The sequence below is a fragment of the Opisthocomus hoazin genome, chromosome 1 (assembly GCF_030867145.1).
Source record: "Opisthocomus hoazin isolate bOpiHoa1 chromosome 1, bOpiHoa1.hap1, whole genome shotgun sequence".
Classification (NCBI taxonomy): Eukaryota; Metazoa; Chordata; class Aves; order Opisthocomiformes; family Opisthocomidae; genus Opisthocomus; species Opisthocomus hoazin.
Window position 1 is genome coordinate 47,378,699 of NC_134414.1, and position 25,123 is coordinate 47,403,821.

General features: G+C 40.6%; 1 protein-coding gene across 2 annotated transcripts in view; it reads right to left on the minus strand.

Annotated features, from left to right (window-relative positions):
- KLHL1 (kelch like family member 1) overlaps positions 1-25,123 on the minus strand; it is a 267,087-nt gene that overhangs the window by 22,890 nt on the left and 219,074 nt on the right. For both annotated transcript variants that reach the window (XM_075422821.1, XM_075422810.1), the window contains one exon: positions 9,921-10,083. In XM_075422821.1, coding sequence (XP_075278936.1) covers positions 9,921-10,083 — 163 coding nt within the window. The remainder of the gene's footprint in view (positions 1-9,920; positions 10,084-25,123) is intronic.

The window sequence follows — 25,123 nt, forward strand, 5'->3', positions numbered from 1 at the left end:
CAGTAGTGCCCAGCGACAGGACAAGGGGCAACGGGCACAAACTGAAGCACAGGAAGATCTATCCGAACATGAGGAAGAACGTCCCTCTGAGGTGACGGAGCACTGGAACAGGCTGCCCAGGGAGGTTGTGGAGTCTCCTTCTCTGAGGATATTCAAGACCCGCCTGGACAAGGTCCTCTGCGGCCTGTAGGTGACCCTGCTTCGGTGGGAGGGTTGGACTAGATGACCCACAGAAGTCCCTTCCAACCCCTACCATTCTGTGATTCTGTGATTCTGTGATGTGTCCATTTTTTCCTATAACCAGAGGCAAAACAATTGCCTTTTTGAGAAAATACTTTGATCAAAATAGCTGTTATTAAACAACATATTTACAAAACATCATCACAAAAAAATGAAAATAACTTCTACAGCATTTAAATTAAGGTATAAATTTATTTATAGATCAAAATATATTTAGAATAAACCATAGTAAGGACAGAGACAAGATTTAAAAAGTCTCCAATAGAAAAATCTAAGGCTGATAACTTGTGAGTTAGTCTTGGAAATACGTTTGTCATTCTTCTCACAGCCAAAGGGTTTTATAAAATTAGTCATATTTATAAAACACCTAATAAGTAATTAATACTATCCTAAGTCAAATTTTCTTTTACTCTATCTGGGTAGATAATGTAAGACCTGTTATGGAAATAGACCTGTGAAAGCATGAATTTTTTTGACAATGAAAAGCACTACTGTATTTTAGTATCAAGCAAAATATTCAAGTAAATCATAAAATATTGAATTAAAAGTATTTGTTGGCAGTCAGTGAGAATATTTTGGGAAGGAAGCATGCAGCATCTCTTTACATAACGCAAGCACCTCTCTTTACATGACTGTAATTATGTCTGCCAAATATAGTATTTTCCTTAGTTCAAATAGATTAGTGAAAGAATAACTGAATCATCATTAAGGCACAAGAGCCAAGAAACCCTCCAGCAATAAAGCCCATGAAAAAACCTGCTCCGAAGGGAAATGCAATTGTTTTGGTCATAATTTCTTATCTTGTTAGCTTGGCATGAAATTTTGAAGTGTTACTTTAAAAGTCACAGTTGTGGTATACTAATATGTCATTTGTTCTATAATATGGAGCCAATTCCCTAGTTTTCACTGAAGTATGAAAATTATCAGTGCATTGCAGTTATATGGATGATATGAAAAAAACTCTTAGATCATTAAGTCTGTGACCTTCACAATGAATAAATCCTTTTCAATTCAATGAATTCAACCAACAATAAAAGATGTAGCTGAAGTTGGTCTACCAAGTCAAAAGACATTTCATTTTACTCCAACATTAGTTATTAAGAAGTTAATCAAGTTTCAAATTAGAAAAATAGAAATATCAGTTAACAGTGAATATAGCGTGGTATTCTGTTCTGTTGAGTATAGCAGATATTTCATACATGCTGTAAAGGTGATTGCCCATATTCAGTTGAGTGTCAAATTAGATATTTAGCTTTCTTTAATTTTAGTAAGATTTAGGTGTTTAAATATCTTTCCAGATTTACACATATGCGGAAATAAGAAAATATGTGTATGTGCATGTATATACACACACAGGAATATGTGTGTGTACACATGTGTATATAATTCATGTGTGTCTATAATTCAAGTAAATGCCAACATTTACATGCCCAGGGCTACGAGGATGATGAGGGGACTGGAACATCTCTCCTACGAGGAAAGGCTGAGGGAGATGGGCTTGTTTAGCCTGGAGAAGAGAAGGTTGAGAGGGGACCCTATAAATGCTTATAAATATCTGAAGGGTGGGTGTCAGGAGGATGGGGCCAGACTCTTTTCAATGGTGCCCAGCGACAGGACAAGGGGCAACGGGCACAAACTGAAGCATAGGAAGTTCCACTGGAACATGAGGAAGAACTTCTTCCCTCTGAGGGTGACGGAGCACTGGGACAGGTTGCCCAGAGAGGTTGTGGAGTCTCCTTCTCTGGAGATATTCAAGACCTGCCTGGATGCAGTCCTGTGCAGCCTGCTGTAGGTGACCCTGCCTTGGCAGGGGGATTGGACTAGATGATCCACAGAGGTCCCTTCCACCTCCTAACATTCTGAGATTCTGTGATTTGGTCAGGGGAGTAGCTCTAGACTTCCCTGACTGCACAGAACAAGGGCTTCCTTCAGGTCTCAGCACTAAGTACTCTTTGAGACAGGCTGGGATTCTCATACTTCATCTCCCACTCAAGATACTAATTAAAAGCCAAATTGTCAGAATAATCCAGAATGTGGGATGCTAACATCTTTTGCAGTTTTGATTATGAGAGACAAGACTGTGATTGCAGAATGCTTTTTAAAAATCTGTGCTTAACTGTGGAAGCTGCACAGTTATAGTTTGCAGTGAATCTTTCTAGGCATTATCCACGCTGCCTCCCGCTGTTGAGACTGGTACATATGTTACATTTAAAAGCTTAAATTAGACGGAGTGACCTCGTTGCCTTTTCCTGTCAGGTATTAGAACTGAGTACATTAACTCAGTGTTTGCTTGGTCTGAAGTACCCTTATACATCCAAATTGATGCATACCATACTATGTCATGTTCATTATCTATGTAGAATTTGTTTTTCACCACAAAATTTAGAGAAAAAAGAACTGTGTAGTGAAGACAAAATGTTTCTTATTGCAAAAACTGAATGGCAGACCTTACAGCAAATGACAGTCGTGCTAGCTGTATACCAGTCAACAGTCAGTTAGTCCAAAAATCTTGTTTGTATGGGTGATGGATGAAGAGAAGTGCATGGTGGGGTGTACAGACTCAAAGGTATAAATGTGCAGTAAACATGCAAAACAGAAACACAGCCTAAGCATCTGGGAGCCTGACCATAGCACATCAAGAGAAAACAGGATCTTCAAGCTCCCACCCTGCAACACAGCAAAGTCTTTAGCGTCTGACATGTTTCCTAACAATCACTTGGATTCTAAAGAGCAATGCATCCTAGCTGCATATGCGTCTGTCTTGTTATTGGCTTTATTGTGGAGTTTCAAAATTTTTCATTGTCCTCATATATTCACATATATTTAAATAACTTATATCTGTTCTAGCCATTTTTAAGGCTAGTCTAGCCACATGAAAAGAAGCAAGCCTGTGCAAAAACTCCTGTTTCACAGTCTGGTTGTAAAATACCGAGTTTAATCTTGCTTGAAAAAGAGACAATATGATGCATGTTAAATTGAATTGCACATTCACTGAGCTGCATGGGTCCCCCACGTAGCAAACATGAATTTGTGTGCAAAAGTACAGAAGATCAGACCAGGGCACTGAATTAGTAATAAGCCTTAATGAGTCTGCTAAGAGAAAATGCCACAGATAGTTTATTATATGATGCATGGAAGGCAAAGAAGAACTCCTGGAGGAGGTTGTAATCAACCACGCAATCAAGTTTTATATGAATTTAATATATTGCTAATTCTCTTATGCCAAACACTGAACTGCTATTAAGGACTTTGTGGAATTATTAACCTATACTTCTCTGAGGTCACTACACAGTGAATACATTACTGTGAGTGACTGACTGCAAGACAATTTTGAGAACCTTTCTTGTGCACACACTAATGTGGTTTAAATGCCGCTATTTTCTTGAAAATGAAAGTTCAACAAGCTAAATTTTCTCATGTTCACTTTCCACTAATAATGCATAATAGTCATAAGGGACATATTAAACATAATAAACTGTTATTTACTACAGGCACAATATTGATCTAAATAGCACATTTTGTACCAGCTTTGTTTCATTAAATGACCTGACAACAGAACACTCCCCTGCACATACGCCAGCATCTGTATTGGCCGGCTCTCTGTGTTTCCCATTCAAAAGGAAAAAGATAATAGCTGGAAAATTACCGCTAAAACAATAATCCAATTTACGAAAATACTTTACTAAATGAATCCAACTATTGCAAAACTGGTGGAACTGAATTAATACAACTGAATACGAACGTATAAAAAATTTTTTTTGAAAGAAAACTAGATGTTATTAAAGCCTATCCACCTAACAAATGAAATCGAAAATGTAACAAATGCATTTGCATGGGTCTGAAGGGACAAAACAGTAAATATACATATATATATACACATATTCTTTAAAAAATCATTAGTATGCTCTATTTCTGTGAATGCTTAAGTAGAATTCATAGAATGTGGAAGCCATTCTAAATGCTACCTGCTACAATCAAGCAACAGACAAAATCTGACATTGCAAATTGATAATAAATAATTTCATAAAGGACACAATCACAAAATCACATTTTTATGTTGGACTGCCTTTCAATAAAAATATGAAAAGGGAATACATTCTAATAGTGACTAAGATAAACAGGAAAAAGGAAAGAAACACAATTGATGGAGAAAGATGAGGCTTTCCAAACTACTTCTATGTTAAAGATGTTGGACTGGATTAAGAGGATCTATGTTTAGGATTTTGTTCCTATAAAAGGAGATATCTCTGGGTCAGTTTAAGCATGTTACCCTCAGTATTTGTATTGCATTTTCCTGCTTAAAAAGTCACCAGTCACAATTTTGACATCTTTCTTGAGATTATAGGTTGTGATTCATGTCCTCGAGAGCGAGCATTTGGTTACTTCTTTTGGTACCAAACTTAAGAATCACAGATAGAGCTTTGGCACTAACCTCCTGAAAGCTCAAATGTTTTCAAATGTTCAAATTAGCTTTTTTCAAAACTGTTATAAAAAAATAGGTGAACCCTGGCCAGAGTTTGTCATTTGCCGCAGGACAGACTTGCTGCTTGGAGCCCGTCTCCAGTCTTCATCTTTTAGCTTTGCCTAATTTGAATGGCTTCATTACTGGTTTCTAATAAGTCTTTTTTTCCAAAATCTTTTTAGACAACATTTGATAGGAAGCCTGATCTCCTAACTTCACACAAAGATGTCCAATATGTGGCAAATGAGGAACGAGTTGAGAGCTTGTGGGTTAGAATTAAGGGACAGGCTCATAAGGGTGACATTACGGTGGGTGTGTACTACAGGCCACCTGACCAGGAGGAGGAAATTGATGAGGCCTTCTACAGGCAGCTACAAGCAGTCTCACAATCACAGGCCCTGGTTCTCATGGGGGACTTCAACCACCCTGACATCAGCTGGGAAGACCATACAGCTAGGCAGGCGCAATCCAGGAGGTTCCTACAGAGCATCGATGATAACTTTCTGATGCAAGTGGTGGAGGAACCAAAAAGCAAAGGCACTCTGCTGGACCTTGTATTAACAAACAAGGAGGGACTGGTGGAGGATGTGAAGGTCAGAGGTAGACTCGGCTGCAGTGACCATGAAATGGTGTAGTTCAGGATCCTGTGTGGAGGAAGCAGGGCAACAAGTAGGATCAAAACCTTGGACCTCAGGAGGGATAACTTTGGCCTGTTCAAGGAGCTACTTGGAGGAACCCCGTGCGATATCATCCTTTCTATGAACCAATAAACGTGCATTTAGAACCCAATGGGAGTTTTGTGTATACCTTCTTGTCTCCCTATCATTTTTATTCTCTCTCTACTTTCCCATCTCAATTGTCTATTTGTATCCATCTGTTCCTTTGCCAACTATAGTAGTTTGTTGCTTTTCTTTGGTATGACAAGCAGTCTTGATAAATCGTGGTATTCCCATTTCAAACTTTGCACTTTCAGTCAAACTTTCTTCAATATACATGACCAGGACTGAACACAGTAATCCAAATAGCATAAGTATTTTCACAATGAAGAAAAATTTATGTATTCCTCATTTGCATTTCTTTTTTTCACTGGTTTCTTCTACTGATTTTTCTGTGCTAACAAGGTACTGAGCTTTTTTTCCTTCTTCTGCCACTTTCTACCATTAGTTTTCTTCAAACACAAGTTTTGTTCATTCAAATATATACTATTAAATATTCCATTTGTGTTGCTCCTTAGGCTCATCCAAATACATCTTTAAAATAGTCCAACGTGTCCCATATGATAATATTCCCTTTGGTGTCACTTTGAATGGTCTGCTAATTAAGTAGCATTCTCCTGCTGTTACACTCTTTTAGCTCATGGCTGATCTTTAAAGAATTGCAACAGTAACTTTGTGATGTCCTAGTTATCACATGCAGTTCTTTTCTTCTTAAAATCTCTTGTACTGTTCATCTTTTTTCCATTTTTACTAATTTTTTGCTGTGTAACACCAGATCAGCTGCTTTACTGAAATGTTGGTAGAATAAATCTAGTATGCGTCTTATTGTTACCTAAAAAAACATTTATCCCTTTTATTAGTTTTTCTAGCTGCACCTTAGGTTTACGAAGCTGCTTAAGAAAAGGAATATTGTTTGTGCTCCTGATTGAAGGATAGCAACTACCGTATCCTATTAGTGTGGGAAACCTGAGTGTAACAAGCAGGGGATATTCATGCTCCGAGAAAGAGATGTTCCATTGCGTCCTTCTCAGTGAAACAGTACTGCAACCTCAAAATGTAATAATGCAACCTGATTATGCAAAAGAACCCTGTCATCTGGAAAAAAAAAAAAAAAAGTATTTCAGATATTTATTTTTCTGAATTTTTGACAAATTACGCAAGATTTTATAACTTCAATAGTTCAAAGATTTTTAAGACTGGATTGTGATGCACATGCTGACACAACCCTTTTTAGGCTTTAGGAAAGACTTTGATCGAATATAACATTTTCAGTTTAAATATAAAAATGTATTTTGGTGAAATAACATACATTTCTTTGTGCCCTCTTTTGCCAATTTCAGATAGTATCATTTTCCATTTGTTTGAACAGTAAAATAATTGATTATTTACTTATACAGAATATACAAGTTAGCTTCAAAAACATAAGTAAGCACAAAAAGGTTCAATACATTAAGAACTAATAAGAAGATATTTACAAATCAATAGTCTCAGAGCCTAATGAGACTGGAAATTTTTTAAATTTTATTTATTTCCACGATAAATTTACAGAAAAATACAGTTTTCATCCAATTTTATGGTAAAAGTGTAATTTTTTTCTTCTTAACATGGCTTTAACTGGAAAACCAATGAAGCAGACCATAGAGTTCTAGAAGATCACAACTGGAATATCTTCCAGTATCAAAACCAAAAGAAGAGACTATAATTTTTCAGGTTTTTAAGAAGCTCACATTTGAGATTTTTAACATACAGTATCCCTTTTATGTAAAGTGCCCAAAGCAGTGTGGGAGATACACACGTAGAAAAGTTTCTAACTCTCTCACTTCAAAGATAGTATAATCCTGCTGCATTTTATTTATTTACTTACTTAACTCAGTGCAGAAGAAAAGAGACATAAGGAATAAACAGGTAAAGACTCCTCAGAACTTCCATGCTAAACCAGTTTCTCCTTTCTTTAATGTTAAATTCAACCTCTTGTTTCTCATTGACACCTCCATTTTTAATATCCCTCGAATTTGTTTTTTTTAAAAAAAAAAAAAAAAAAATCCATAGCTGTTTGCCGGTTTCAAACCGCAAAACTCAGATGAGGAATGCAGCATATGTCAGTTGTGTGGAACAGCAGTGTAGTATGAATAGCACCAGAGAGTTGAAAGGTTTGGTCCTTACGTATATTTTCAACTTTTGGTTCTTGGCATATTGGATGTTTTTAAAGATGGTTATTCAGACTTTAAAAAAAAAAAAATTAAAATCAGTAGTATATTTGCTATTTGCTACAGTGAGACCACTGCTTTTCGGTTTTCAGTGGTGTCCATTTCACCTTTCCAAGACACAGAGAATAGCTTTTTTCATTTAAAAGTGTTCTGTTTAAGTCATGCAAAATTCAACTGAGCATTTAGTAACTGAGAAACATTAAATACGTGCTCAGCTGTGCAAAAGAAACATACCTGGAATATATATACGTAAACATATGCAGCTCTTCATCATTTTAAATCTATATTTTCAGGGTTATTTGTCTAGATTTTGTCTCTGCCAGTTTTCTGCACGGTTCATACTCCATTGAAACCAGATTCTTTTAGAATAACAGGGTTATTAAAGCAGCTTTGTCTATTTGATGTATTCAGGAACATTCCAGTGCCACGGTGACTTGGTAAGAGAAAGCAATGACAATTAAGCTTCAGCTATTTACAGATGATTTCACAACATTAAACTAACTCCTAATGTCATTGATGAGAAGCAGATCACCTTAGTAGAGCACCATGAATTAAATAATATAATATTAATAATGAATGCATCCAATAAAGCCTATTTAATCCAGAGTTACTTTGCAAATAGTTAACACTTTTAAAGTCTGCAGTTTCAATTAATTTGAGATTCAACTGAAAAAAAAAATAACTGCACATCGTCATAATTATGGGAATATATGTACTGTCTGTCAGGACTCCTGCTACTACAGAAAGGTACACAATGTCATGTATGTCTTTTAACATGGTTGTTTGTGGGCTAAATTAAGCTCCTTGTTTGACTTTTACGTTCAGTGACTCTTACCATCAGCGGAAAGAGTCTGACAATCCCAGAAATCAATTCAGCCTACAATTTCAAGCCTGTATCTTAGGTTGTGTTAAGCAAAACCTAATATAAAGGAGTTTTGAGAGTGTATTCAACTGTATAATCAAAACTGAATGATTTGCAACTATAAGAAATTGGGTGGGCAAAATTTAATGGTTTGTTGAACTATGTAACAGCATAGGCTACCAGGAAACCCAATAGTCTTTACAAGTCCTTTTTTTCCTTGTATACTTTTTATCCTGATTTTTATGAATTATTTTTTTAATGTCCTCAGCGTTTACTTTCATTCCATCCCACACGTGCAGCTTTTTCTCATCGTTTCTTCCTTGTTGTTCGGTACCAATAAAGTATTAGGAAAATAATATTCCAGAAATTTGCACTACTCCAATGCTCCCACAGTTCCCAAGGGGTTCTGACTGCCCATTTTTTATGTTCAGTTGTTTACAGTGGGATTCATCTTCCCCACTTACGATATCAAAAATATAGAAGTCAAAATCTGAGACAAGAGTCCTCAGGTTTCCTGTATAGCTAGTAGAGAAAAATAGTCACTTATAGAGCACAATTCATGCTGTCCTAACATAAATGTCTAAAATAAGTAAGACAAATTATATTCTAAAAGTACGTATTTTTTCCATTGACCAGAAGGCAAGCTTAGGACAATTGGCTCAGTTGTAGATGTCTATACAAAAATATCTGGTCAGATGTGATAAATTCCTCCCTCACCTCTAAATTATTACAGTTCACACCATATTCTTTTATCCACATAACTAAAGCAAGTGCTTTAAAAGTAATAAGCAACAAGTAATATTTAATATCACATTAATGTAAATTGAGTTTTAGTAAATATCACATCAAAATTTTAAAAAGTGAAAGTTATAAAAGAAGAACATAGAATCTGAACACAACTAGAATTACAGGTTTAATGCAGTCTGATTGCTTTTACAAGAATCAAATTTCTGTTTTCTTCCAGTGTGAATGTAGTTGCCTTCATACTAAGAAGGTTTCATTGGTCAATGTTTGGCCAATGCAAGGTATGAAATGTATATGTAACAAATCTTGTCACTGGCTATATGACTATATCACATGGATAAGCTCAGTTGGTTAACTAGAACGGACATATACAACATATAAAAGTCAGATAAGTCAGCAGACTATTCGTCCTGAATTGATTTATACTATACACACTGAAATTATAGCTCTGTATTCTTAAGCATTTGACATAAATATTAAACAAAAGTAATATAGAAAATACATATAGATTACTTATTTCAAACAAATGTAAAAGCCATGAGATATAGGAGGGTGTGCACAACTTTGTCTACATTTATTTTAAAAGGCACCCTTTATTACAGTATGCTAAAAATTATTTACTACTCTGTGTCGCAGTTATTCATCCCTCTAATAAATGTGTTTCAACCATATAAGAACACCCTACTCACTTGCCATTTAATGCTGCTACTCCAACAGTACTTCTGGCAATTGACATACTTGCCACAAATGTCCACTGCTGACTTTGAGGGTCCCATCTCTCAACTGTATTCAAATAACTCCAACCATCATGTCCTCCCACTGCATAAATAGGCCCTTCAAGCACTGTAACTCCTAAAATGAAGGAGAGAGAGAGAGAAGATAAATGCATGTTTTCTTCATCAATAGTGCTAACAAATAAACTTGCATATTAAAACTGAAAATGGAAATACCAATTTCATATTTGATTAATTAAGGATTAATAAACAGGAATAAAATTAATGCCGCTCCACATGGCTTCATGAAAAATAGGTCTTGTCACACAAACCTAATTGCATTCCTTGAGAAGATTGTTTGCTTCCTAGAATAACCTGTCAATAATGTGACAGTCTTAGATTTCTGTATACTGTTTAACTTTGTATCTCGTAACATTTTGATCATGAATTAGCTCTTTGGAATACCAGTAAAGCACACAATAAATAAATTATGGACTGGATACCTCACAGATCTCAAATTATTGTCAATCTAAGGGCGATTTCACTAAATGGAATTGCTCCTACCAGGGTTCCACAGGGAAGGGAAAGAAGTCTGATGTTTTCAGCTTTTTTATTAATTATGTAGAAGAAAAGATACAATTTTTCACTAGTGGGAAGCTTGGTGGACTGGCACAGAAACAGAAAGCACATTCAAAGGCTCAAGCAAGCAACTTGCAGCTAGAAATTTAAGCAGCTTTATCAATCCACCTTGCCAAAAAAAAAGAGAATGACTACCTTCACAGGAAAATAATGTTGGATATATAAGGATTCTTATGCCTAGTGAAGAAAATTTAAACAAAATGCAAAGCATGGAAGCTGGAGTAGGAAAAATGTAAATAAGAAAAAAAAATTAACTATGAGGGTTTTTAATCACACATCCAAAGGAAATGAATTCTCTATCTTGGTTTCTTCAGTTAAGCTTAGAAGGCTCTGCCAGATGTTATAGCTAAGCACCATTTGTTACAATACAGTGAGCTCACTAATTCCATGCTATGAGACCATGATCCTAAATACGTATTGTTCTGAAAATCTCAGGCTAAATCCAATCCTATTCCTAAGTTTTTGTCTTATTTTCCACTCCATTTCACATGATTTGAACTCGTCAAAAAGCCAGAAAACAGTAGTTCCTTAAGGTTTCAGAGAATGGGTTTATTTTTTTCTTGGACATGAGTTCTATCTTTCATTTAAAACCACGTAAATTTTCCACTTTCTGTGTGGAAGTGTTTTGTTCTATTTCAGAAAAGTTATTAATTAAAAACTTAATTTGACACTAAAAACTATATTTATCAATGAATTTGAACATGGCTCATCTTCGTGTCCACAGAAAGTGTTCCAGCATTTTGAGTGTTATTTTTTGTTTGTTTGTTTTTTAAACTTAAAAAAAAAAAATTAAAAACCCTACTAACCCCTACGGAAATTTTCCTTCTTATAAAGTCTGAGCCTTGTCTTTTTCTGTAGAACCTACTGTGAACTCATTCTCAAATTTCTTCTAATGTGAAGAGTCTTGCTTATAAATGATTTTTATTCAACCATGTTTCAGCTATAATTTTTCCAGAATATTAAAGTGGATATTAAATTGAACTTGTAATCCATATAGCTCAATATCTTATCACAGAATGTAATATGAGTTTTTGCACAGAAAATCAGGAGATAACATGCTGTAGTTTTGGTGGGCTTGGGGGATTTTGTTTATTTTTTTTTTTATCTTGCTATCTAATAGCTCTAAATATTCTTAAATCCTGAAAAAAATAGGTTTACTTAATCAAAAAAAATTTGCTATAATTTTTTATAACTATGCTGTACTCTAGCTTTTCATGTATATACTCCTCACTTCATGCAAAGTTCAACAGAAAATCAAATTCTTGTTGGGAAAAAAAATTAATTGTATTCAAAGAAAGTTTTGGTGTGTGAACGTTTCTACACACATACATGCCTATATAATCAGTGTCTAGATAAACACGTAAACACTCTCTCACCTTCATGCATAAGCAAAGTTTTACTATTATGCAGTGAATTTCACATTGAAACTACGATGCATGTCAAAACAGATCTCATAAATTTTGAAATTTCCACCTTTTTCCTTCCTTGAATAGCTTATTTGCTCTTTCATTAGGGCATAAAAAGTTGTCCCCAATTTAGTCTTTTTATCTCATTTACTATTTCATACTTTTTGTCATGTCCTTTCATATTTGAGTTTTATTTTCATCTTTTTCCTGCTGTAAATTAAGACTTCCCAATTATTTCAGCCACTTTCTGTAGGAAATTTGCTTTTCTCTTAATCAAAATACTGTTCTTCCTTCATTTTGAGGGATTTTTAGCATTTTTTTTTAAATGACAACAAAAACTGGTAAGCTGATTGCATTAATGTTGTTGATTTTCTATCTGCATTTCCTGTCTTACTCTTTTTAACTGAGCTTCATACAGAGCACCGTCTTCACTGACCTCTCTGTAACGAGAACTTCACTGGGTATATACAACCCATGTAGAACTTTGTGAGATGCACATTTCCTTGAGATTTTTCCCCAATGTATTTTACATTGCATTTACCACTTGCTATTGTGCTGTGAATTCAGCTGGCTTTTAAAGTTCAGCAGTGTTCTCTGAACTTGTCTGACCTTACTGAATAACTTCTACATACTTTGCTGTCATGATGTTCAATTCCATTTCCACAAAAATTAATCTCACACTGTGTTTTGGTTTCGGCTGCCGTCGGCAACAAAAGCGCCACGTGGCCGCCCCTCCCCCCGCCGGGGTGCGGAGGAGAATGGAAAGAAACAGGCAGAAACTGGTGGGTCGGGATAAGGGCAGTTTAACAGAACAGCAAACAGAGAGAACAGTAACAACAATGATACAGATAAGGAGAAAACACGACAAAAACAGGCCCACTCTCTCGGACAAGACCAGCGCTGCGCGCTCCCGAGCAGCAAGGGAGTTCCCACCACGCCGCCACCCCCCACCGGAACCCAGCGTGACGTCACATGGTATGGAATACCAGGCTCTGTTTGGCCAGGTGGGGTCAGCCCCCACCCCCCGGCTGTGCCCCTTCCTGGAGTCTGGTGAAAATTAACCCTGTCCTGGCCAAACCCAGGACACACGGACAGAGGGAAACACTGCAGTTGGAAAACTGACAAAATAAAAATGCTCATTTGGTGTAAGATTCATGTCATGCTTCTCTCCCAAGAGGTATGAGTATAGTTACAGCTACACCAGCAAAGAAATCTGGAAGTTTATTGTGCTTGGAGAATTTTAATACAAGATCACCTGTTTGATCTTGCCACTTTGCATTGCTTATATAATAGGAAGATTTACAGGAAAAGTTACACGAAGGTTATTCTTTCCATACAGGACAAAGACAGAAGGGCTTCTGTACAAAAGTAATCCTCCATGCTGCTGAGTATAGCACATACTAACTTGCTGTGGGTTTATACATTTAAAAATCTCTTCTCCACAGAATACCAAGTGCATTGGCAGGCTTACATTTGCTCCTTAAGAGCTGGTTCAGTTCTGGCCCACTGTCTTTTGAAAACTGGACAAATACATTCTGCAATATTGAATTTCATTTTGGTTTGGTATACTTATGGCTGTATACGTGAGGGTAAATCATAGTTTTGGACTATGTAAATTTGTCCCATTAATGTTGAAAGTCCAGTTCTCTAATAAGTAAAAAAAGAATCAAACAAGGTTCTGCATTCCATAAAAGCAGCATTATGTCTATTTTAAGTATTTTGTCTACTTCTTTAAAATTTTGCATTGATATTTGTAGAAATCTTAGAAGCATAAATTGTAAAGTGGAACAGATTGAGAAACGTGCAGCCACAAATAGTAGTGAGTTCCTCTAATGGTACACCCACGAAAACCAACAGATGCAGATGTTGTACACGTACATGTAAGTAGTATGGAGGAACTTCAGAAGGAATCAGAAGATATTTTTTTCAAGAGGTAATCCAATCATAACGTGTAGGTACTTGCCTAAAGAAAATATTTTATGATTAAGAGTCTAACTGTAAGTGGAATAATAAGATCTAACGACTGGAATTAGTAACCTGTTAAATTAAGCCTAAGAATAATATTTTGTATTTAAACTAATTATGATAAGGATTCATTGGAATTATGAATTTAGGAACGTGCTAGTTTCTGTGTTGCTTGAAGTTTTCATATCTTCACTGATACATTTTTAGACAGACATGCTCAAAATCCTTGAGGTGGCATGTCCTGAAGGCAGAAATAATGGGGAGTAATTCTGTGTTCCTCTTGCTGAAAGTCAGTCCACGTGATCACAGCAGTAACTTCAGGCAATAAAATCTATGAGTCTATATAAATTTGCTAAATTTGGGCATGGATATCACAGTTTCTTTCACTTTGGTATAGACTCTGTCTCTTTCAGTATTTGCTCTGGATGGAATCTGTCTTCTCTTCCCCAGTTAATAAATCTGAAGTCTGGGCTAGACAAACCTGTCAAATTGATAGTTGCAGTAGGTCTACTGATGACAGGCTGAAATGAAAGAAATGTAAGATTTGGCATATAATTTAATATATCATGACATAAAGAGTGAGATGCTTTGTGGGACGGACAAACCTGTGGGAAAAACTGCTAAGACTTTATAATGAATCTAATCGCATAATATGCTTTTTCTTTTTGTTGTGTAATGGTAAATACATTGTTTCTTTTCTACTCTTCATTCATGCAAGCTGCTTCCCACTCCAGTGGGCTGATAAACTAAGTCGGCTCCATTACTTCCATCCATTCTTCATCTATTGCTTAACAGATTACATAGCAGAGGTATTGACCTGCTCAGCCTGGTGGCAGAGGTGAAGGAGGAAGTGGAGAGGCTGAGGAGCATCCGGGAGTGTGAGAGGGAGATCGACTGGTGGAGCCGCTCCCTGCCCTCCCTGAGGCCGAGGCAGCAGGAGGCGGCTCCACAGAAAGCAGAGAACCCCCTACCCTCTTGCCACCGAGCAGAAAGAGGGGGCCTAAGAGATGGGGGGGAATGGAAACGGGTCCCGGCTCGGGGGGGCAAGCGAATCTCCCCCCGGCCTCCCTCACCGGCCCAGTTGCCCTTAAGCAACAGATATGGGGCTCTGGAATGTGAGGGACTGGCCACAGAGGATGTGGGTGAAGGTGAGGCTCCATCCAGGGGGTTGCCTAGAACAAGTCAGACAGCCCCAAGAATTACGACTGCCTCAACTAAGAAAAAAAGGAGGGTCATTGTCATAGGTGATTCCCTTCTGAGGGGAACAGAGGGCCCGATCTGCCGACCGGACCCATCCCACAGGGAAGTCTGCTGCATCCCTTGGGCCCGGGTTAGGGATGTCGCTAAGAAACTCCCTGGTCTGGTGCGGCCTTCTGATTACTACCCCCTCTTGGTAATGCAGGTTGGCGGGGACGAGATAGCAGAAAGAAGTCCCAAGGCTATCAAAAGGGAATTCAGGGCACTGGGGCGACTGGTTGAGGGATCAGGGGCGCAGGTGGTGTTTTCCTCCATCCCATCAGTGGCAGGGAACAGCACTGAAAGGGGCAGGAAAACTCACCTGGTTAACAGGTGGCTCAGGGACTGGTGCCATCAGTCAAATTTTGGCTTCTTTGATCATGGGGAGGTGTACACAGCACTGGGCCTGCTGGCGGCAGGTGGAACTCAGCTATCTCAAAGGGGGAAAAGAATTCTTGGCCACGAGCTGGCGGGGCTCATTGAGAGGGCTTTAAACTAGGTTCGAAGGGGGAAGGGGATATTGCCCAGCTCACAAGGGATGAGCCTAGGCTTGGAGTGCCAAGGCCAGGGGTGAGATTGACAGCCCAGCTCAAGTGAGTTTACACCAATGCACGTACATGGGCAATAAACAGGAGGAGCTGGAAGCCATTATACAGCAGGACGGCTACGACTTGGTTGCTGTCACAGAAACGTGGTGGGACAACTCGCATGACTGGCATGCTGTCATAGATAGCTACAGACTCTTTAGGAAAGACAGACCAACAAGGAGAGGTGGGGCAGTTGCTCTATATGTGAGGGAGCAACTGCAATGCATTGAGCTTGGCCTGGGGGCAAATGAGGAACAAGTTGAAAGCTTGTGGGTTAGAATTAAGGGACAGGCTCATACGGGTGACATTACGGTGGGTGTGTACTACAGGCCACCTGACCAGGAGAAGGAAGTTGATGAGGCCTTCTACAGGCAGCTGCAAGCAGCCTCACAGTCACAGGCCCTGGTTCTCATGGGGGACTTCAACCACCCTGACATCAGCTGGGAAGACCATACAGCTAGGCAGGCGCAATCCAGGAGGTTCCTACAGAGCATCGATGATAACTTTCTGATGCAAGTGGTGGAGGAACCAACAAGGAAAGGCGTGCTGCTGGACCTGGTATTAACAAACAAGGAGGGACTGGTGGAGGATGTGAAGGTTGGAGATAGACTCGGCTGCAGTGACCATGAAATTGTTGAGTTCAGGATCCTGCGTGAAGGAAGCAGGGCGATAAGCAGGATCAAAACCTTGGACCTTAGGAGGGCTGACTTTGCCCTCTTCAAGGAGCTACTGGGAGGAATCCCGTGGGCCAGGGCTCTCGAAGGCAGGGGGGTCCAAGAGTGCTGGTCGCTCTTTAAACAACACTTCTTCCATGCACAGAAGCAATGCATCCCCCTGAGAAAGAAATTGAGCAAAGGAGGCAGGAGACCTGCATGGTTAAACAAGGAGCTTCTAGCGGAGATCAGGCAGAAGAGAAAGGTCCATGGAATGTGGAAAGAGGGGCAGGCCACTTGGGAAGAGTACAGGAATGTGGTCAGAGCATTCAGGGATGCGACGAGGAAGGCCAAGGCTCACCTGGAATTGAAGCTGGCAAGGGATGTCAGAAACAACAAGAAGGGCTTCTTCAACTACATCAGCAGCAAAAGGAAGGCTAGGGACAATGTGGGGCCGCTGCTGAATGAGGCGGGTGTCCTGGTGACGGAGGATGCGGAGAAGGCAGAGCTACTGAATGCCTTCTTTGCTTCAGTCTTCAGTGCTAAGACTGGCCCTCAGGAATCCCAGGCCCCGGAGGTAAGAGAATAAGCCTACAAAGAGGACGACTTTCCCTTGGTCGAGGAGGACTGTGTGAGGGATCGCTTAAGTGATCTGGATGTCCACAAATCCATGGGCCCCGATGGAATGCACCCACAAGTGCTGAGGGAGCTAGAAAATGTCATTGCTGAGCCACTCTCCATCATCTTTGAGAGCTCCTGGAGGACAGGAGAGGTGCCCGAGGACTGGAGAAAGCCCAAAGTCACTCCAATCTTCAAAAAGGGCAAGAAGGAGGACCCAGGGAACTACAGGCCGGTCAGCCTCACCTCCATCCCGGGAACGGTGATGGAGCAGCTTATCCTGGAAGCCATCATCAAGCAAGTGGAAGAAAAGAAGGTTATCAGGAGTAGTCAGCATGGATTCACCAAGGGGAAATCATGCCTGACCAATCTAATAGCTTTCTACGATGACATGACTGGCTGGGTAGACAAAGGCAGAGCCGTGGATGTTGTCTACCTAGACTTCAGCAAGGCTTTCGACACAGTCTCTCATGATATCCTCCTAGGGAAGCTGAGGAAGTGTGGGCTGGATGAGTGGTCGGTGAAGTGGATAGAGAACTGGCTGAATGGCAGAACTGAGAGGGTTGTCATCAGTGACGCTGAGTCTAGTTGGAGGCTGGTAACAAGTGGTGTCCCACAGGGGTCAGTATTGGGCCCAGTCTTGTTTAACTTCTTCATCAACGATCTGGATGAAGAGTTAGAATGTACCCTCAGCAAGTTTGCTGATGCCACCAAACTGGGAGGAGTGGTAGACACACCGGAAGGCTGTGCTGCCATTCAGCGTGACCTGGATAGGCTGGAAAGCTGGGCAGAGAGGAACCTGGTGAAGTTCAACAAAGCCAAATGCAGGGTCCTGCACCTGGGGAGGAACAACCTCATGCACCAGTACAGGCTTGGGACAGACCTGCTGGAGAGCAGCTCTGTGGAGAGGGACCTGGGTGTCCTGGTGGACGACAGGTTAACCATGAGCCAGCAGTGTGCCCTGGCTGCCAAGAAAGCCAATGGAATCCTGGGGTGCATCAAGAAGAGTGTGGCCAGCAGGATGAGGGAGGTTCTCCTTCCCCTCTACACTGCCCTGGTGAGGCCTCATCTAGAGTACTGTGTCCAGTTCTGGGCTCCCCAGTTCAAGAAAGATGAAGAGCTACTGGAGAGAGTCCAGCGGAGGGCTACGAGGATGGTGAGGGGACTAGAACATCTCCCTTACGAGGAGAGGCTGAGGGAACTGGGCTTGTTCAGCCTGAAGAAGAGAAGGCTGAGAGGGGACCCTGTAAATGCTTACAAGTATCTGAAGGGTGGGTGTCAGGAGGATGGGGCCAAGCTCTTTTCAGTGGTGCCCAGTGACAGGACAAGGGGCAATGGGCACAAACTGAGGCACAGGAAGTTCCGTCTGAACATGAGGAAGAACTTCTTCCCTCTGAGAGTGACGGAGCCCTGGAACAGGCTGCCCAGGGAGGTTGTGGTGTCTCCTTCTCTGGAGATATTCAAGACCCGCCTGGACAAGGTCCTGTGCAGCTTGCTGTAGGTGACCCTGCTTCGGCAGGAGGGTTGGACTAGATGACCCACAGAGGTCCCTTCCAACCAGTACTATTCTGTGATTCTGTGATCCTGTGATATTACAGTGTAGGAGGGACAGAAAGTCACTGGCTGCAAATTTACCACTCTTATGATATGTCAGAGATCTTCACAGAATCACAGAATTGGTGATTTGGTCTGTCAAATAGCTTCAGATAAGAGCAAACTGGTTTAACACTCATTCTTGGTTTCATAATCACACCTCTTTCCAGAGAGCCAAGGTAAACCAAATAGTTTCCTCTGCAGAAAAAACTAGATGCTATTTTGAGAATAGTTTGCTCCAGAAACAATTTTATTACACAGGGATAGGACTATGCCAGATTTGTTCTGTCAGTCATCCAAAGATGATTCTGGTAGGATCAGAGCTCTCATTGCCAATGTAACTTCACATCATCACCAGAACTTACAGAAGCTATCTTTAATACCACACCATTAAACACTTTTCTGCAATTCCATGACAATTTTTCTCATGTTATTTCAAGCTCTTTGGGCTGAAAGAAGCCGTTAAAAAGTTCATCCAAAACTGGATGAATTCAATATTAAAATAATAGAATAAATGAAGCTTACTAATACAAAGCACAAGACTAACACAAGAGTAATAACAAGATTACTTTGCTGGACTCTACTTCAGATGGAGAACATCACTTACCAGTCTGGGAAGAGTACTATTTCTTTTTCTTGCTTCCATAGCTCTGCACTGTTTGAAATTAAAAATATTTAAGCAGTGGGATCTAGTACTCAGTTATCACAACTACCAGTGCCCTATCTTTCCTCTTCCTTCTTCTCTATTCCATTTTTTATTAATATGACATATAATCATAGCTCCTGCAGAAGGAAATGAGAAGATCTAGCCCAGAGCTTCATGGCTACATTGAAAGGGTGGATATCGCATTTTCAGTATAGTCACTTCCTGATGAGGTCAATCTATGAACCTACGTGTCCTACTGTCCAGGTAACGAACTTAATTACTAATATAGTGACTCTATAGGCAGCTTTAATTCTTCCAAAGAAAAAAATTGTGCTTAAATCCCAGACATCTGCATGTGGATTAAACAAATAGAAAAAATAAATATATAACTTGCAGTATTGGTGAGTCAAATAAGTACCCTTGATTAAACTTTGCAACATTCTGGGAGCAGTCAAAATTATGTTTTTAACAAATTATTCATTTTTTTAAGATGCTTTTTTGTGAATAGTTCCTTTTGATCATGCAAACTGTGGATAATCACATTCAAAATATTGCCTTCTCAGGTCATGGTTACTGCAGAGCTATTGCAGAGTTTGCTGAATATACACAGATTCTGGTTATTAATAGGATAGGCATATGCAGGTATACTTTGAACTTACGAAAGTAGAGTTGAGTGTTCAAGAAAAGTGTTATTATCGTAATGTACCTTCAATCCTTTAAATAACCAATAATTTTCTTAATGAAGCGTGTATGAAATACATGGCTTCAACCACAGCGATCATAATTTTACAAAATGACTTGATGCTTGTTTTAATCAAATTTAGTCAATAAAGGCTGTTATGTTCTTTCTTCTTTTTCTAGGTACTCTTTCTATATTTTTGATTTGGGTTGGGGTTTTTTACAATTTATAAAAATAGTATGAAAACATTAATCACCACATTGAAAAGTGGAGTCATAGAAGGCTAGACCTACAAAGTATAAGAATTTATATTCTTTGCAAGTCATGCTATGAAGCATCGTTAATTTCTTCAATTACTTTTTACTCAGAGGTCTGTATACTGTCCTATAGGACACAACAGTCTCCTTGGCTTCCCCCCTTTCTGAAAGTGAAGTTGATAATGTTGATTCTGTTTTGCCAGCGATTTCTCCTGAAAGGAACAATGCCTAGAAAAAGACATTCACTCTCTTGCCTGGCACAATGGTGATAGGCAATAGGAGAAATATTGACTGTAATCCCTTAATACACTCAGCTTTCTGGTTAAGAAAGTAAAACATCTCCAGATTAGGCAGTCACGTTTTGAAAGACTGGACTAACTAGACCAGTTTTCCTTTCTCCTGTATACAGCAGCAGCTTGTTTACTATTCACCACTTTCAGCTTACTTTTCAATACAAATATCATATGGGAATACTAAGCTGATAACAATTTAGTCTTAAAAAGAAATGAAAAGACCATTAAAGGCTGCTGAAAAAAAATCTGAATTTTCTCTCTAAATCTCTCTGCCTGTTCTGTTACGACCATCATTATCTCCACTCTTTTTATTTCACCTCCGTTCTATCATCTTTCTCTCATCTGCATCAGCTAAGGGATTTTTCTACATGTTTTGGATAATCACACATTACTTGACAAGATACAGAATTCATTCTGGGAGAACAACAATGTAATACTGAAAAAATCAACATCTAACCTTTGTTTAAATTGATTAATAAATTTTGATTTAAATTTATGAAGTGAGACCAACAAGCTCCACAAATTTTACAGTCATCTTCACAAATTTAGTGAGACATATGTTTTTGGTCTTGTGTTTAATACCTTACAGTAAATATACCAAAACACAAATTATAAATAAATGCATTTGAAAAACTGCTAAATAAGATGAGTCTTTTTAATCTAAGTACAGAAACTGTTTAAATAAAGCCATAACAGTGAAATAAAGTAATGCAGAAATGAAAGTCTGGATATTACGGATGACATTCATTTAAGAAAACAAATTGGTTCTTTGCATCATCAGTAACTGACTGTAGATTCAACAGTGTACTTAGAAATTGAATAGTTCTTTCAGAACAGCTAATAAGCACAAATTACAACCACTAAGAATTTGTAAAATGTGTTAACTGGTTTTCTTCAATAAGCAATGACTGAAGCTATTTAAATACAATATTAAATCTGACAAAAATATTAATAATTTGGCAATGTTCTGTGCATTATCATCATCTGATCTCACGTCAGGCTTAAAAGAAAACTGACTGAAACCTGAGAAACAGGTGTTCACTCGGCTGTAATTCTGCTCCCATGGTCCTACTGTAGTTTCAGACTCCAAAAAACACTTATGGTAGATCTATCACAGTGTGGCTGCCAACCCCACTGCTCAAAGACTAAAAGCAGTCACCTAGAGCCAGTTGCCCAGGACCACATCAAGATGGCTTTTAAATAACTCCTAGGACAGAGACTCAACAGCCTCTCTGGGAAATCTGTGGCAATGTACTGCCCTTGCAGGAAAAAAGAGGATTTTCACATTTAGATGGTATTTCCTGTATATCAGGATATATATAACCTCTATATTTCACTTGATATCACTGAGGACACCATGACTCCACTTTCTTTACTTTTTCCCATTAGGTGTTTGTACACATTGATAAGATCCCCCTGAGCCTTCCCTACTCAAGGCTAAACAGTCCCAGCTCTCTCAGATTCTCCTCATGTGTCCAGTCGCTTAATCATTTTTGTGGCCCTTTGCTGGATTCACTCTAGTAAGTCAATGCCTCTTTTGCACTGGAGAGCCCAGAACCGGATGCATTACTCCAGGTGTGTCTCACCAGGGCTGAGTAGCAGGAAAAGATCATCTCCTTCATCCTGCTGGCAACACTTTTCCTAATGCAACACAGGATACTGTTGGCCTTCTTTGTTGCAAGCACGCATTACTGGCTCTTGTCCAACTTGTTGTCCACCAAGACTCCCAGGAACTTTTCTACACATTGCTTTTCCACCAGTCAGCACCCAGCCTGTACTGGTGCATGGGGTTATTCCTCTCCAATTGCAGGACATGGCATTTGCCTTTGTGAACCTCACAAGATTTCTATCAGCTCATTTTCCAGCATGTTGAGGTCTCTCTGATGGCAGCATAACCATCAACCACTCCTCACTGTTTTTATTATCTGCTACCTTTCTGAGAGTGCACTTTGTCATGTCATCTAGGTCATCCATGAAGGTGATGAAAACACTGGCCCTGGGAAACATCATTTGTGGCTTCCAGCTGGACTTTGTGCTACTGGTTACAGCTCTTTGACCCTTGTAGTTCAGCTAGTCAGGTTGGTCAGGAATTATTATTCTTTCATAAAGTCATGTTGACTATTCCTAGTCAACTTCTTATCCTTAATATGGATTGAAACTGCTCCAGTATTATTTGCTCCATCACCTTCTCAGGGAACACAGTGAGGCTGACTGGCCTGTATCTTTCCAGACCCTTCTTGCCCATTTTAAAGATATAAGTGGCATTTGCTTTCTTCCAGTCCTGAGGAACCTCTCCTGATCACTATGAACTTTCAAAGATTATTGAGAGTGGCCTCACAATTACTTCAGCCACCTCCCTCAGCACTCATGGGTGCGTGTTGTCAGGTTCCATGGACTTGTACATGTCAAGCTTGATTAAATGTTCCTTAACTTGATCCGTTCCTCACCCCCCCTCCCCCTCCAAGGGCAAGTCTTCTTTGTTCCAGACTTCCCCCTCTGGTTTCAGGAACCTGGGACCCCTGAAGCCAGTCTTACAGACTGAGCCAAAGAAAGCATTGAGTATCTCAGCTTTTCTTGTGGTCTTTCTCACTAGGTCCCCCACCCCAGTCGGCAGTGAGCCCACTGTCCTGGGTTTGGCCAGAACAGGGTTAATTTTCACCGGACTCCAGGAAGGGGCACAGCCGGGGGGTGGGGGCTGACCCCACCTGGCCAAACAGAGCCCGATATTCCATACCATGTGACGTCACGCTGGGTTCCGGTGGGGGGGGAGCGGCGCGGCGGGAACGCACTCGCGGCTTGGGGCGGGCGCAGCGCCGGTCCGGTTTCGGGAGAGCGGCTGTTGTACGGTTCGTGGTTGTGTTTTCTCCTTATCTGTATCGTTGTTGTTCCTGTTTTCCCTCTGTTTGCTGTTCTGTTAAACTGCCCTTATCCCGACCCACCAGTTTCTGCCTCTTTCTTTCCATTCTCCTCCGCACGCCGGCGGGGGGAGGGGCCGCCGCGTGGCGCTTTTGTTGCCGGCGGCAGCTGAAACCAAAACATTTAATTGGCGCCCAAGCGTGGGGCAGGGATAACGGCAGGGCTGAGCAGCGGGTGTTAAAACTGTTTTCTTAGATTTGCTTAAATTTTGTTATACGCATTTACTGTGTTAGTTAAAGTCGCCGGCAAAAATGTTTCTGACTTTGATCAAATATCTCTGCTACGTAAATCCTTACTTCCTGTATGTGTTTGTGGCCGTGCTGTTTGTTACCTCGGGAAAAAAGATCAGGATGATGATTTTGCTGTACTGTACGATATCGACTTATGATATGATAACATCACTGTGCATGAAATTAGTCTTGTATTTGCATGCGGCACTGCGGTCATTTCCGTACCTCGGATCCTATGTCTTAGATTTTGTTAATAATCAAACCCAGTCTGTGGGGAAAACCGAAGGGGATACCTTCCCCCACTCTTTCGCCCCCCCTCTCTCCCTCAGGCTGGTCCTAACGGCTTTTGAGAATTTCGAGTACCCGTGGGATGCTCAGGCCAGCACTCTCCTTTTGTTCTGCCTCCTGAATGGGTTTCAGCTTTTGTTTAGGGTTAAGCAAGTCGTTAAGAACATCGTGCAGAGACCTGCCCCGGGGCTGGATAGCTGTGAGTGGCTGGGTGTGTGGGACAGCATGGGCAAGTACCTAGGGCAGTGGGCACCTCCGGTGTTTTTTAAACTCACCCCTGAGGAAGTACAGGATCCGGACAAACTAGTAAAGTATCTGCAAAAAGTGTGCTGCCACCCTGGGAACTCCAGAGAGACACAGATCACCGCAACGTGCTGGGGTCTGGCCCATGCCTACTGAGCCCTGTTCAACACTGTTCAGTGCCTTAAGGGGGAAAGGGGGGGAAACGAAGCAGCAGGCACTGCAGCTGGCGCTGCCCCCCCAGTCGGCCCTGCAGCCCCTCCAGCCCAGCAGGCAGTCCCAGCCCCCCCGACCGGCACCACGGCTGCTGCAGCCACAGCTGCAGGGTCTGCCTCGGTTTCCCCAGCGGACACAGCAGCTGCTCCAGCTCCAGCCACAGGCACAGTGACCGAGCCCAATGACCAACCTGTGCAGGTAGCAGTCGCCCCCGTAAAACTAAAGAAAGACGCAAAGAGAGCAGATCGCTCCGGGAGGGATGATGATGAGCCAGGGTCATCACGGGAGATAGAGACAGAGATCATCACCCGGTCCCTGTCCCTGGGCGAGCTGCGAGACATGCGGAAAGATTTCAGCCGCCATCCAGGAGAGCACATTGCCACCTGGCTGCTGCGATGCTGAGATAACGGGGCCAGCAGCTTGGAGTTAGAGGGCAAGGAAGCCAAGCAGCTGGGATCCCTGGCCAGGGATGGGGGCATTGACAAGGCCATTGGGAAGAAGGAACAAATCCTCAGCCTCTGGAGGAGACTTCTGTCAGGCGTGAGGGAGAGGTACCCCTTCAGTGACGATTTTGTATGCTATCCTGGCAAGTGGACCAATATGGAAAGGGGTATTCAGTACTTGAGGGAATTGGCTGTGCGGGAGCTGGTTTACTGTGACACAGACGATGAGCAGGTACCTACAGACCCAGATGAACTCCAGTGCTCACAATCCATG